Source organism: Amblyomma americanum, chromosome 8, assembly GCF_052857255.1.
Source record: "Amblyomma americanum isolate KBUSLIRL-KWMA chromosome 8, ASM5285725v1, whole genome shotgun sequence".
NCBI lineage: Eukaryota > Metazoa > Arthropoda > Arachnida > Ixodida > Ixodidae > Amblyomma > Amblyomma americanum.
The window spans coordinates 8,109,253-8,122,536 of record NC_135504.1 but is presented as its reverse complement, the minus strand read 5'-3'; the positions used below and the strand labels follow the sequence as shown (position 1 = coordinate 8,122,536).

The following is a 13,284-nucleotide window of genomic DNA, read 5'->3' as shown; positions in this document are numbered from 1 at the left end:
AAGACGCGCGCCATATTGTCCCAGGCCGAACCCGGAGGCAGTGCAATACCGGGCCAACCTGTGCGGAGGTGAAGCAAGCTTCAAGCACTCCGTCATATTTCCAAAGATAAGTTTAATATCTTCGGTCTAAATGGGACCCGTAGCAGATATTAAATCGAAAGGGTACGGTGTGTCACACAGCAATCTACGGACTGAATCGCGCCACCCACTCACACGGTCTCGACCCGTCAGTGGCCGTTACTGCTCCCTCCTGGGGGATCACTACTGATGACGCATATTGTGCCCCATCAATCGCATTGATCGTCTATAATTTTACTCGGGACTTTGCTTACATGGTGCGTATATATTTATCACTACACTACAATTGCACACTGATGCAGAAGGCGGGCACCTGAAGTCCCATGTACTCCACCGCCAGTTCGGTAAAACGGAGCGGCCTGAACTCATCGGCCACCGCTTCAATGAACGATCGCATTTTTGTGCGCAATTTGAGGAGCGGGCCAAGATTTCCAAACGCTGCAGTTTATTAGCGAAAGCGATCGATGTCGTAAGAGGTCGAAGTGCGGACAACAAAGAGGCCCTGTACGTAATATCAACGTCAGGAGCATTTACTACCAGCCTCATCTGCGATGACGTCGTCACAACTTGCAGTCCCCCACCTGTAATTTCTAAAAGGGCGAACGGCGCGAAATACGTGGAACAGAAGGTAATAAAGAATGAGCGCTGAGTCACAACTGCAGATTTAATCACAACAGCTCAGACAATATAAGGAAAGCGCGGCCAGTCGATCAAATAATCAAACAAAACGAAACGCACATGTTGCTCCGTGGAGTCAAGATATAGAACCTCCCTGTCAGGCAGAAATACCGATGGCTTGCTTACACACAAACTTGTTTTTATTTCTTCATGAGATTTGTTTCCATATTTTCTTGTGTTGACCGGGCTGGGTATCTGAAATATACATCACTATAATGCAATGATGAGCAGCAAGAATTGGAATCTCTGTAAAGGTAAACTAGATTAAGAGATTTACTTGCATTCACGTCATTTGTATGTTCCCAGTGCAAAGTTGGTACAAAAAGACGACGAGCAAAACAGGCTTGAACTATGAATTGGATATTTAATTGAATAAAACAGGTTTTATTCACCCTATTTGCGCATGTCAAGTACATTAATTGTACGGGGCAACAGATCATCCGCGATTACATGCTCCCGTAATTACACGCTCCCGACTACAGCTCCCGTTTTCCGCGCTGCGTGAGTCCTTGGCTCCAGAACGGAGGAAAACACGGAGGCGATCTTAAGCGAGCATTGGTGAAAGTTCACCCGCCTCTGGTGCTACGTGCTGCGCTGCCGCCAGAGCAGCGCATGCGTCAGCAACAGCGTCTCCATTGTCTCGCGGTGGTAAAAGCCCGTGCGTGGTGCGAAGTTACCTACGACCTCCCCTGCACCCCGAGAGGCATACGCGCTGTCCTGCTGGCACTCGATGAGCGGGGGCGACAGTTTCGCGTGAGTTGCGGTCATTACGTAATGCGTGCGCCGATGACACAGGCACTATGGCGCCATCCATCAGCACCCAAACTAGCGAGTCGCCATGCATAAAAAGCAGTACACAAAGCTGAGTGCGCTGTCGCTCGCGTACACGCTGTCCTGCGGGTACTCGATGAGCGAGGACGACAGCGCAGCGCCGCATGAACTGCCGTCATTACGTTATGCGCACGCCGGCGACACAGGTACCATGACACCATCTATCAGCACCCAAAGTATCGAGTCACCATGCATAAAAAGCAGCAGACAAAGCTGACTGCGCTGTCGCTCGCGCACACGCTGTCCTGCTGGCACTCGATAAGAGGGTGAAAGTTCCGCGTGAGTTGTCAATACGTAATGCGCACGCCGGGGACACAGTTACCATGGCGCCATCCACCAGCACCCAAAGTAGCGAGTCGCCATGCATAAAAACCAGCAGACGAAGCTGAGTGCGCTTCCGCTCGCGTACACGCTGTTCTGCTGGCACTCGATGAGCGAGAGCGATAGCTCCGCATGAGCTGCCGTCATTACGTAATGCGCATGCCGGCGACACAGGTTCTATGGCGCCATCCATCAGCACCCAAAGTAGCGCGTCGCCATTTATAAAGCCGCAGACAAAGCCCAGTGCGTTGTCGCTCGTGAAGCAAAGCTTAGGAAAGAAAAGCGGCTGATATCTGCGGACGCTCCCCAAAACTCGAGTGCCGCTACCGGTATCTATGAGCAGTGCATGAATGCGCCACGCCTTCTTGCTGTGCATTTCATGCCTACATATAATCCCAATGACGGATAGTCTGCGATTTTTTATCCAGACTTTAAGTAGTTCGGTTCACACACCTGTCGCCTGTTTTTGCGATGTACACAACCTCTGCTATCCCGTAATCCCGAAGTGAACAAAGGAGGCGTAAGCCTCAGGGGGCTTGCCACGACAAGTGCACTTGTCTTCGTCTGGGCGAAGCGTTCATCATTGGCCGGGTTTAAATAAAACATCCGTCCGAGAAGACTCATCTGGCCAACTTCTCTCTCTCATGGACTCTGCCATCCCATGTGTGATCTCTAAGAGCCTGAATAAACAATTATGCTATCCAGTTGTGTTGAACCCCCACTGCGTAAGTCACATTGCTCAGTGGAGTTCGAGAAGGGGCGGTCGTCTGCATGTACGTTGCCTATTTCTCGTGCGTGAAAAGCGCATCTGTAAACATGTATCCTGAAATAAAAATTTCACGAGAAAGTTATGGCTCGGTTGCCCTTCACACCTTTGTGTACCGTCTGTGGGCGTCGGTTTCTTCAAAAGTTAATCCATACCGATAGGTCCCGACAGCCATTACTGTACCATAAGCAATGTTTCATCTTCTGTAGTCACCGCACGTCTATGTAATGTTCAGCATAAACATATTCACATTTTCGACTCCCTCGACACCATGTAGGGGGACTGCAGCTGACGGCCGACACGGTCGATAAACGGCGAGGACGAATCATAAGCATACACTTCTATCTTCAGCGCTCAGTTTGCTCGTCGCTCATTCGATGCGGAGTCGCATGCATCGTTCGTGCGTCAGTCTAACTTTTACTTTGCATTCTCCAACCCTCGCAGTACAGCCCGACACGGAAAATCCTCGACTGCTCACTGCCAACCTGTTTGTATATATGCGCCGATAAGCGCAGGCGAGGAGTCACGTATGCCAGCTGGTTTCCCTAAGCACGCTTAGTGTGGCCAGGTGTCCGCTCACCAAAACGACGAAAAAAAAAATTACGAGACACGTTGTCAACTAGTGTTCAGAGGCGAAAGCCGACCATTCTGTGACAATTTTCACTATACCGTGACGACTTCCGGTGGATGGGACGTCACACAGTTCCCTTGGACATAGCGATACCCAAATGTTACAAATTTCCGGGATCTCAAGTATTAATTACATTTTCCCATCTAAATACGACGTTTTTCCGACCATTCTGTGACAATTTTTAATATGCCTTGACAACTTCCGGTGGACGTGACGTCACGCCGTTCCTGTGGCTATATCAATACCCAAATTATACATCTTTCGGGAATCTGAAGAAATAATTACGCTTAATTACACATCTTTTCGATCTAATTTGAGACAAATCCAACGTTTTTCCAACTTTTCTGTGACATTTTTCACTATGCCGTGAGGACTTCCAGTGGATTTGACGTCACATTGTTCCCGTGGCTATATTGACGTCCGCGCTATTTCGACGCAATTATGACATTTTTTTACTATAATTAATTAACTAATTACTCTACAGTAATCAAACGTGGCTTCTATGTTCATTTTTCCTCCATCAGAAATAACCATTGGTTTTCTCCTATATTTGTTTGGTTCCCGAGTTAACACCTGCGACTCCCTCTGATAACGGACGATCGACAGCATTAGCCATTAAAGGCTTTCGCCTTAATACAGCCATGTGCTCAAAAATAACACTCATTATATTGACCGTACATTAGAAGAGCCGCCATTTAAAAATACAAATGTGGTGCTATATATCGCACTTTTCAGATTTTCATCCACTGTTCTTTTAAGCTTTCAGCGAACAGTGGCACCTAACGTTTACAATTCGCAGCTCTTCTTTTTGAAGCTGTGCTACTATTTTGGGTCATTTTTCTCAGGTGTACATTTTTTTCCACTTGGTCTTTGGGTATCTGGAGATCGCGGCTTTCCATGCTGACAATATGTTATCGCTATTATCAGTATGACAAAACAAGGGCAAGGCCACGGTTTTCAGTGACCACATGTGTTTACTATACCATCCCCAAGAGTCAACTTCAGACAGACCTTATGCTTTATAAAGAAGTAATAAACTCAGTTAAGGCGCAATTCTACTGTCTAAAATGGCAGCCTGCAAAGCTTCTAGTGAATGCAATATCTCTGACGAATCCTTTTCTGAGTACAGGACAGCCAAGCTACCAGAACAATGAACGTGCTGCAGGCCATGCTTGTCGCAACCGTTGGGACATTGGTTGGGACAAAAAAACTCTTTTGTGAAGGTAGGCCCTCGTTTAAATCTTCTACATATGTTTCGCCTTTTTCCCCCAGCTGTGTCTCTGCGCTACAAACTCGAAAGAGGTCAACTGTTCAACAGCGAACCAGGACTGGGAGCTCAAAGTTCGTTGTGACTTCCCGGCCAACTATGAGTTTTAAGATATATAGCTATTATTTCTTTGCTACTACATTTCCTCGCATGTCTATTTGTTATCGATATGAGCCTTGCAATGCGATAAAAAATGTTTAAAATCACCGCAGGAACCCCGCGCCATCTCTCGGGCAGTGCCGATGCATGGTTAATCAGTAATGCATGGCTGGATGACTCAGCATAAAGTGTGCCAGCTTCAGTGACGGTCGTCATCTGTCCGGAAGCAGCTACTAATGTGGGTTCAAAATTAGTATTGTCGATATGAGGCAACTACTTCAAAATTCATTGCTGACCTGTCATGCTAATGTATTGATGACCCATTTTCATACAAACCAGAACCGATTTTTTTCATCATTGCGGGGCCTCGGACAGATTCTAGCGTTTTTCTGTGGACTAGGAACTTTCGAGGTCAAAAACAAGAATGTGTCGATTGTTTAAAAAGTGGCATAGTGGCTCAATCGCCAAGGTTGAATGACCAGTTAAGAAGGTCCCTATTCCTCACCCCCTCCTACCGCCCTGCAGTAGACCGGCGACTAGGCTGACTAAGCTCTTGCCAATTATTTTCCATCTCTTTACGATGTCGACAGTGTTAACCAAAGAGAAAAGCTCTATATAAACATTGTACTATATCATCGAGGGTTAAAACTTGCGTGACTCTGATTCCAAGGAAACTAGATAACAATAAAAATTTCATTGAAAAATATTGGCGAAAATCTGGCAAGGAAGGCCTTGAATACATTTCTCGTTTAACATTATCCATGACTCTCGCGCTATTTCTCTTTTGATATCCTAATAAACTGCGTTTCCTTTATTAGCAGCTTACCACTGGATTCCTTGCAGTCACCTCGTAATTACTCCTTTTTCGCGTTCTTAGGCTTAACGTTTGCTCTCATGTTTGTCGTCACTGTCCAGAATGCTGGAGTCCCAATCAAGAAAAGGCAAAGTGCGCTGTGGAGTATCTGTACGAAGACACTTGCCGTGGGGTGCCTTATATAAGGTGCAAGATCGGATATTGCAGGTGCCACTGCATATTCGGCTTCTATCGGCGACTGGACTACCAGTGCGTGAAAGAGAGAGAATGCTGTGAGTAAGAAAGCATAAGCGCCATTGAGGCTATACTCGAAACGTTTTAATGTTTCAGTGGTGTGCAAGCTATCAGGTGCACTCAGGCGTTAAAAACTGCGCTAGGTCAGATGAGAACGTTGGAAGTTCTCAATGCTTGTTTCAATGTCAGTTCTTGCAGAAATATCCCCTGCGATCTCGTGGGGGTCATATCCATATATAACGTCATCACATGGAAAGGCCATGTGATTTAGGAATTGTATGACTCTTTCGTCATGGGTCCTATTATTATCCTGTTATCCTTTCTTTGGCAGTGTGTCATGCTGCACATTAAACATGATATCTATAGCCATGATCCCTTTGCACGGATACATGAACTACATGAAACCTGCACAAAATTTTCCCCCTTTAACAACTCGCGGTGCAGCATGTGTCAGTGCCTTCAATTTTTTTTTTTGTTCAAACATTTACGAAAAACAGTCTAGCTATCACATTTTAACTAAGCAAGGCATATTTTTTACACCTGAAGATAGCGATGTGCTGCTAAAGGACGGTGAATGCCCCATTTGATAGAATAGGTCTTAGGAAATAGTGATATTCAAAATTCCGCAAGTGCGCTTTCTTTCATAACTATGTTGCCAAAGGAAAGCTGGCCTACTTCTCTACAAAAAACTGCGTGGGCTATTGGATAGGCGCTAAGGGTGTGGGTAGAATCTAGGAAATGTATTTTGGAAGACTGAAACAAAAAACTAGTCCCTCTTGCTTTGTTTCAGCCGGACACGCATGGTCAGTCATCTTGTCTCGGGCAACATAGTTACGCGGAAATGCGAACTTGCGAAATTTTGCATATTGTCTGCGCTTAGTTCTTGAGGCAATATTTTATAACTATTCTCCTTTGCATTTTTTATGAAATCAAATATCTTATGGTATGGTATGGTATGGTATGGTATGGTATGGTATGGTATGGTGAGGTATGGTATGGTATGGTATGGTATGGTATGGTATGGTATGGTATGGTATGGTATGATATTAGAGGTTTAGACTCTCAGACACGCCGGTTGTTGAGTGGTCATGGCTCTTGGGTGCTGAGCAGGGGGTCACAGGATTTCATCCACGGCGGTCGCTTTTCGAAGGAGGTGAGTTGACATAACGTACACATGCTGAACAAAAATAATACAGCAACTAAAAATAAGCTGCGTTTTGACTACTGCTGAACGTGGTTAGAGAGCTAAAGCTGTGGTGTACCGGGCAAGTAGACGCGGCCTGGCGTCTGTAACGTTGAGTGCGTTCCGCACACTGGATAGGCAGCGCGCCCACCCTGCCACCATGGCAGTTAAATTAAGTAAATTAAACGCGACTGCCGCGGTTTGGTTCGAAGCCGGGTACTCCGGATCAGTAGCGGAACGCCTTAACCACTAAGCCACCGCGGCGGGTACAGAAAGGTCATCCGATTACCGATTGAGAACGCGTAACATTGCGCCTGCTATGTGGCGCCCTGTCCACACCACTCCGAAGTGGCGGACACTGGCGTTTAAACGACAGAAGTTGGGTTTGTGCGAGCCCCGCTCTCGGTCTATGCAACGAAGTGCGGCAAGTCTGCAAGAAATGGGCGCTGAGAGCCGGCGGCCTGCCCATGCCGTTACGTCGGCTTCGATGAAAGTGCAACGCACCACTCCTGAGCCGACACTGCTCCCTCCAACCAAGCGGGCCAGCGATGCGCCGAACGCTCGCAGGCTCAGGTGAACAGTTTGCGTTTTTGTTTGCCTCTCGGGTGCACTGGTGTAATTTTGTGCTAAGAATTTTTTGTGCATTCCAATCTCTCTCACGTTTAACTCTATGATTGTGAGGTCATGTGTCCAGTGCAAGTGCTCTTTATCGCGTCTGCGCTGCATAAGCGATGTAGTACCGTGAAGCATTCATTCCGACCCGTTCGCGGCCCTGCGATCGGCGTGTGCTGGGCGCCAAACGGCCACCCCCCTTTGTCACTTGGCAGTTGTGCCCTGACTCAGCTTGTTACGTTAAATCGGGGTCACCTTCTATGGCACCGCAACAACTGCCTTCGCATGATCTAAGGGCGTCTAGGTACACAAAGCATTTATCGGCATTGCACAATGGTAGGGTGCGTACTGTTCACACGCCGAAGCTGCACTTGGGTTACCAGAGACGTCGTAGTGGAGGGCTCCGGGGATATTTCCAGAGCCTGGGGCTCTTACGTAAAAACACGCTAACATCATACTGCGGCGCAGTGCAATTTACAATGTACCCCCATCGAAATACCACAGCCGTCTCCAGGATTTGGCTCCTTGGCCTCCGGCTTGGGTGGTAATCTAGAGCCATATCCACTGAGCAACCGTTGCATGTGACAACAGGAAAGCGCATGTACTGACTTAGGGGGGAAAGACAGTGCGGGCTTAAATTTTTTTATACGACGGAGGAAGTCGCCACTTATGCTTCAAGTAACCGCTCCGTAGCGCAAAGTTTTGGAAATACTCGTTGCCGCGAGCTCTGAAAGGAGATAAGGAGATGTGGCTGCGAAAGAAATCACATTCAGGGCCAGTATTGAGGAAATTAATAAAAATGCGTTGAAGTGGTATGGTATGGTATGGTATGGTATGGTATGGTATGGTATGGTATGGTATGGTATGGTATGGTATGGTATAATACGGTATGGTCTTCTCATAGTTTATACTTTTTTCTTTCGGTAAATTTCACGTGCGAATAAAAGCCACCTCTAACAGCAAGGCATAATTATGTTATGTCATTACGTGCAAACAGAATTGATTTGTCAGTAAATCGATGGAAGAACTTTGCAGAGAGCGGTTATTAATTTTTTTCGCCCTTTTACAATCAACATGATGCTGGTACTAAATACAAATTAAAGATCCGAGGAAGATGAGTCCTGAACCGGTGAGTATTTCATTCTGAGCATTTCTGCTAAAGATGTTCTCTTATCAATATCTCAGTCACTTTCAAAGATTATACCTTTTGTAGAAAAAATTTGAAGATTTTTATGTTTTTATTTTTTTCAATTTTAAATTCTTCCATCTTATGAAAACTCACGCAGCCACGACGCGCGTTCTGATATTTTCGAAAGCTTGTGCGGGTTCATCTGCTCTTTGAATTATTGAGGCTTCCGTTTTTATTGTCCTTTATTTTTGCTTAGCGTAACGGACAAGTTTGTCAAAATTACATTTGAACCTTGCAGAGCTGCTGTGCTCAAAGGCTCCAATTTGTGGTCAAATACTGAAGAATGTCATTTTGCTTGTTCTGAGAACATGCTCATCTAGTGCCTGCGAAGAACCATATTTTTGTATCTGTTTCAATCAAAATTTCAAAAACTCTCCGTCACCCGCAAATGCCGCTGCCAATCTGTTTGAAATTTTAGGTATTCTTTTCCAGCAAGGTTAGGGTTGAGAGGTTAGACTGAGCTCTGTGACCTTACAGCAGCTGTGCCGCATTGTCTGCTTCAGACACTTGGCACTGCTTTGAGTAATATGTCCGGAAGTGCGGTGTCCTTCATACTGTGAGATTTGAATATTCTTTTGCGAAAATAACGAAAGACGCTGACATTTACATAGCCCGTATGCAACGCCCACGTCGGTAGTTGCTCGGTAAAAGGAAGCGCTGATTCAAGAAAAATTGATTAATGTATCGCAGCACCCCACATAATTAAAGAGGCGTGAAACACGGGCTGCATTCGCAAATAAATTTATGTCTCCCATAATTAAGGCAGCATTAGCTTCGAAAAAAAGTGTGCCACGTTTTCTTTGCAGTGGTTGAAAAGCACAGACGACGTTTACCTAAAATTTATGTCAGGTTACCATGAGAAGTGGTCTCCCTACAAGTGCTTCAAATCTAAATATTCTCGTGACCAGAATGAAAATACCTACTACCGAACTGTAGAGTTCTTACAAACTTATCAGGTGAGTACAATCTGTAGTTTATCTCGAGGCACGTAGACTATTTTCTAAAAAAAAACAAAGCAGAAAGCTTCTCTATTATAAGGAAGTTGAAGGACATGAAACATTTTTGAAAACTTTTTTTTCTGACAGCATTTGGCGCCGCTTTAATTAATATTTCGCTGCTACTTCCCGGCGCGCAGAAACTCAGCACGACTCTACGTCTATTGCATTGTCGTAGCTCCTCCAGTATTTTGTGTGCAAAGAATACCTTCAATACATGTCACGGATGGTCAGCTCTACACTGCTGGATCAATATCCTTGACTTGCTTTCACGTGCGCAATATTTCACGTTCGCGGTATTTCACGTTCGCGACATCAAGCATGGGGCCTCAACACATTTAGGGAACTAATACCTCATCCCTATTCAGAATGCTCTTATTACACACAGCGATGAGAAAGAAGCGAATATATGATTTACTTAAAAGCACCGAACGCTTTATAGTTAAAGAATATATAACAACAAGATGTATTTTCTTTCATTTTCAGGGCAAATGGTCAACCAGGTAAGTAGCATAGAGGAAAATCGCATTTTATTCGCGTTGAATGCTTTCCGAGTACGTAAATTGACCACAGAAACGTTTTTCGCAATACCGAAAGTAGGACTCGTCATTTAGGACTGCTCCGCACATACACGGAGACTAGCACTCACTAAATGTATACGGAAATGATTTTAGTGGTGCCTCTTATGGTGTTCTGTTGCTGACTCGAAAGACGCGGGTTCGATCTCGGCCGCAGCGGTCGAATTTCGATGGAGGCGAATTTCATAGGCCTGTGTAGTGTGCCATGTCAGTGCACGTTAAAGAACTTCAGGTGGTCTACATTATCCGGAGCCGTCCAGTACGGCGTCCCTCATAACCTGAGTCGCTTTGGGACGTTAAATTTCATGTACCAACACCAATGGTGCCTCCACTTTACTCCTGAGGAACTGTTTTAATTGTATGGTGCTGTTCCCTTGCTAATCCTTCCTTTATAAATTGCAGTTACTTGGTATTGCGTTTTATCTTATTGAAATGGTTAGAGCACGTTTAACCGGTAGAACTTTTGATGTGAATGGTACTCTTTCAGAATCCCTTCCTGTTACTTTCGGTGTTCCACAGGGTAGTGTGTTAGGACCTTTGCTGTTTTTAAAATATATAAATGATTTAATAGATACCATTCCTCCGTCTGTGTCAATAAGATTGTTCGCAGATGACTGCGTTCTATATAAAGCAATAGCATCAGTTGGAGATCATCAATTGCTTCAAGAATCTTTTCTCAAAATATGTCACTGGTGTGAAGATTGAAACATGGATTTAAACATTGATAAGAGTGTACTTCTCCGAGTTATGAGAAAAAAAATGTTAGCAATTACCAATATTGCGTTCGCCACAGCCACATTAGAGAGGTCTCTCAATATAAATATCTGAGAATTACTCTTATCAAGCGATTAACCTGGGGCACTAATATTTCTGAGATCCGTTCAGCCGCGTTCTCTAAGCTTTGTTTCTTGAAACGTAAATGAAGCACACTCCTAGCAATATTAAGCTGTTAGCTTACAAAACTTTTGTCAGGTCCAAACTTGAATATTCTTCTGAAATTTGGGACCTGCACACCAAGAAAGATATCTGTCAACTAGAGCTCATCGAGAGGAAGGCAGTACGTTTCATTTTTCATGAATATAGAAGGTCTGACTCCCCAACACAGCTCATGAAAGACAATAACATTTCGTTGCTTCGTACGCGCGGAAAACTTAACCGTATTTCTTTCCTTCATAAAATTATCTTAGGTAAGCTTAGCATTTATCCCCCTTCATTCCTCAGGCACTCCACTGCTCGAAGGACCCGCCATAGTAGGGAGCGCACCTTACAGCCTCTTTTCGCTAAACGAAAGCATTTCAGCACAATTTCTTCCCAAAACAATAGCAGATTGGAACGCACTCCCTGAATCAATCTTTAACTCTCCTAACGTGGAACAGGCGCTAAAAACATTTTTGCATCACTAAAAAGGAAGTGACTCTAATATATTCAATTTACAACATGTAATTCTATTTGTCATTGCTATTTTCATCTTTTTTAAGTTTCATTTTTGCTTTGTGTGACATTAAATGTTTTCACGTGGTGTAGTGATTTGTGTTTTTTACCTGCCCCTCCTGCTTGGGCCAATGCTGGCCTGCAGAATTTTGAAATAAATAAATAAATAAATCCCACCTCTGGAAGGAAAGTCCGCTGTGATTAGCTGCCTGGCGCGTTGGCAGCGCCTGCTGTTCGGCCGTATTGGATGTGGCGGCGTCGCTGCCACACCGGCCGTAGCTGTGATTGGTCCTTTCCTACCTGACGTCCTGTTGCATGCGTCACAACTGATGTCTCGACCGAACGAAAAGAAACCAAAACCAATCTTTACATAATACACCCCACGGTGTCAATTTCCAAATTTATGACCAGATTTCTCACTGCAGGAATGTGCTGCAGAGGCTAACAGTGCGTATGCAATTAACTTGCAGAAAATACCCTCTTCAACTCGATTTGGTATACGTGCCGGGAAAGAGCGATGAAGCTTACCTTGAAATAAAGGGTGAATGTGAGTAATTTGCGACTTTTATTGCACATGCGTAAAATTTTTTTAAGTGATTTGCTACCTCCCGATGTCAAAAGGCTATGCAGCCACGCATTGAACAGTTTGGCGATGGTGGATCAAGCGTAACGGAGGTTCGCCGGGCCAACGCTCGAAAAATTTTCCTCCATCAATAAAACACAAGCAGTTAGAAAACATTCCATGAGCCCTTCACCGATATACGCTAATTTCTCAACACATGACGGATACCACAAAATTAAGTTAAGGTATACCTTTTTGCGAGCTGTAATGCGCTGGCTACAAGCCGTAACGCCGTAAAAATAGTGAAGGCGCGCATCTGCGCAGGGGTCATGAAGAGTAATAAAGCAAAAGTGCGCCAGCTGTTTTAACACTAATCTCCTCAAAATCTCTCAAGATTCTTTATTTGTTTTCTCATATTCCTCAATTTTTATTTATGAGCCGCATGAGTTAAAACTGGATGAAATATTCTCCCTTTTGGATTTGCCCAAAACCCTGGCCAATCCCCCACCTTGGGTATGTGCAGTGGTTATAGAGGCAACAACAGCAACAAAAACTAAAGAAAGCATCTGGACCGTACCGTGAAGAGATTATGTGGGATAGAAAAGAGCAGGGAAGTAGAAAAAAAATGACGTTTATTTCAGCTCTGGGGAAATATTGATTTACACAGCAAGCGTAAACGTTGTAATATTTTTTTTCTCTAATATCGTCTCCTTTCCCGTGAAATGACTGCCAATTGAAGGAATGCTCCTATAACAACGCCACATTCGAAGGTAACAGCAGTGGTCTTGAGCACTGTTGTTCGTAAAATTTTTGATAAAAAGGCCAGAGAATTTATTTTCTCAATGGCGCTGCAACATGAACGAGATCACTTGTATAAAGGTGAATTTATTTAGAAACGATTCTTCCTTGCGCGCTTCTTTCAAAGCATATAAATTTTTCACTATGCTATTATTTAAAATTGGAATTTATTGGGTACATATTGACTAAGTGATAAATTCGGTATACAGGCGATGAT

The 13,284-nt window shown here is 44.5% G+C and overlaps 1 protein-coding gene and 1 pseudogene across 1 annotated transcript; one reads left to right on the top strand and one right to left on the bottom strand.

Moving 5' to 3' along the window:
* Positions 1 to 22: 22 nt before the first annotated feature.
* Positions 23 to 119, bottom strand: LOC144102897 (U2 spliceosomal RNA; annotated as a pseudogene).
* A 4,285-nt stretch (positions 120 to 4,404) lies between these two features.
* LOC144101693 (uncharacterized) lies at positions 4,405 to 12,262 on the top strand. The gene is made up of 6 exons (XM_077634828.1): positions 4,405 to 4,528; positions 5,587 to 5,757; positions 8,618 to 8,643; positions 9,510 to 9,659; positions 10,185 to 10,201; positions 12,178 to 12,262. Exons 1-6 carry the CDS (start codon positions 4,456 to 4,458, stop codon positions 12,260 to 12,262), a joined length of 522 nt encoding a protein of 173 aa, XP_077490954.1. The 5' UTR covers positions 4,405 to 4,455.
* The last annotated feature ends 1,022 nt before the right edge of the window (positions 12,263 to 13,284 follow it).

Bases quoted from the DNA above. Each gene is read 5' to 3' on its own strand.
- LOC144101693 (XM_077634828.1), top strand. From the start codon at position 4,456: ATGAACGTGCTGCAGGCCATGCTTGTCGCAACCGTTGGGACATTGGTT. The intron at 4,529-5,586 runs GTAGGCCCTCGT...GTCACTGTCCAG, and splicing joins AAAAAAACTCTTTTGTGAAG to AATGCTGGAGTCCCAATCAA. The intron at 5,758-8,617 runs GTGAGTAAGAAA...TACAAATTAAAG, and splicing joins CGTGAAAGAGAGAGAATGCT to ATCCGAGGAAGATGAGTCCT.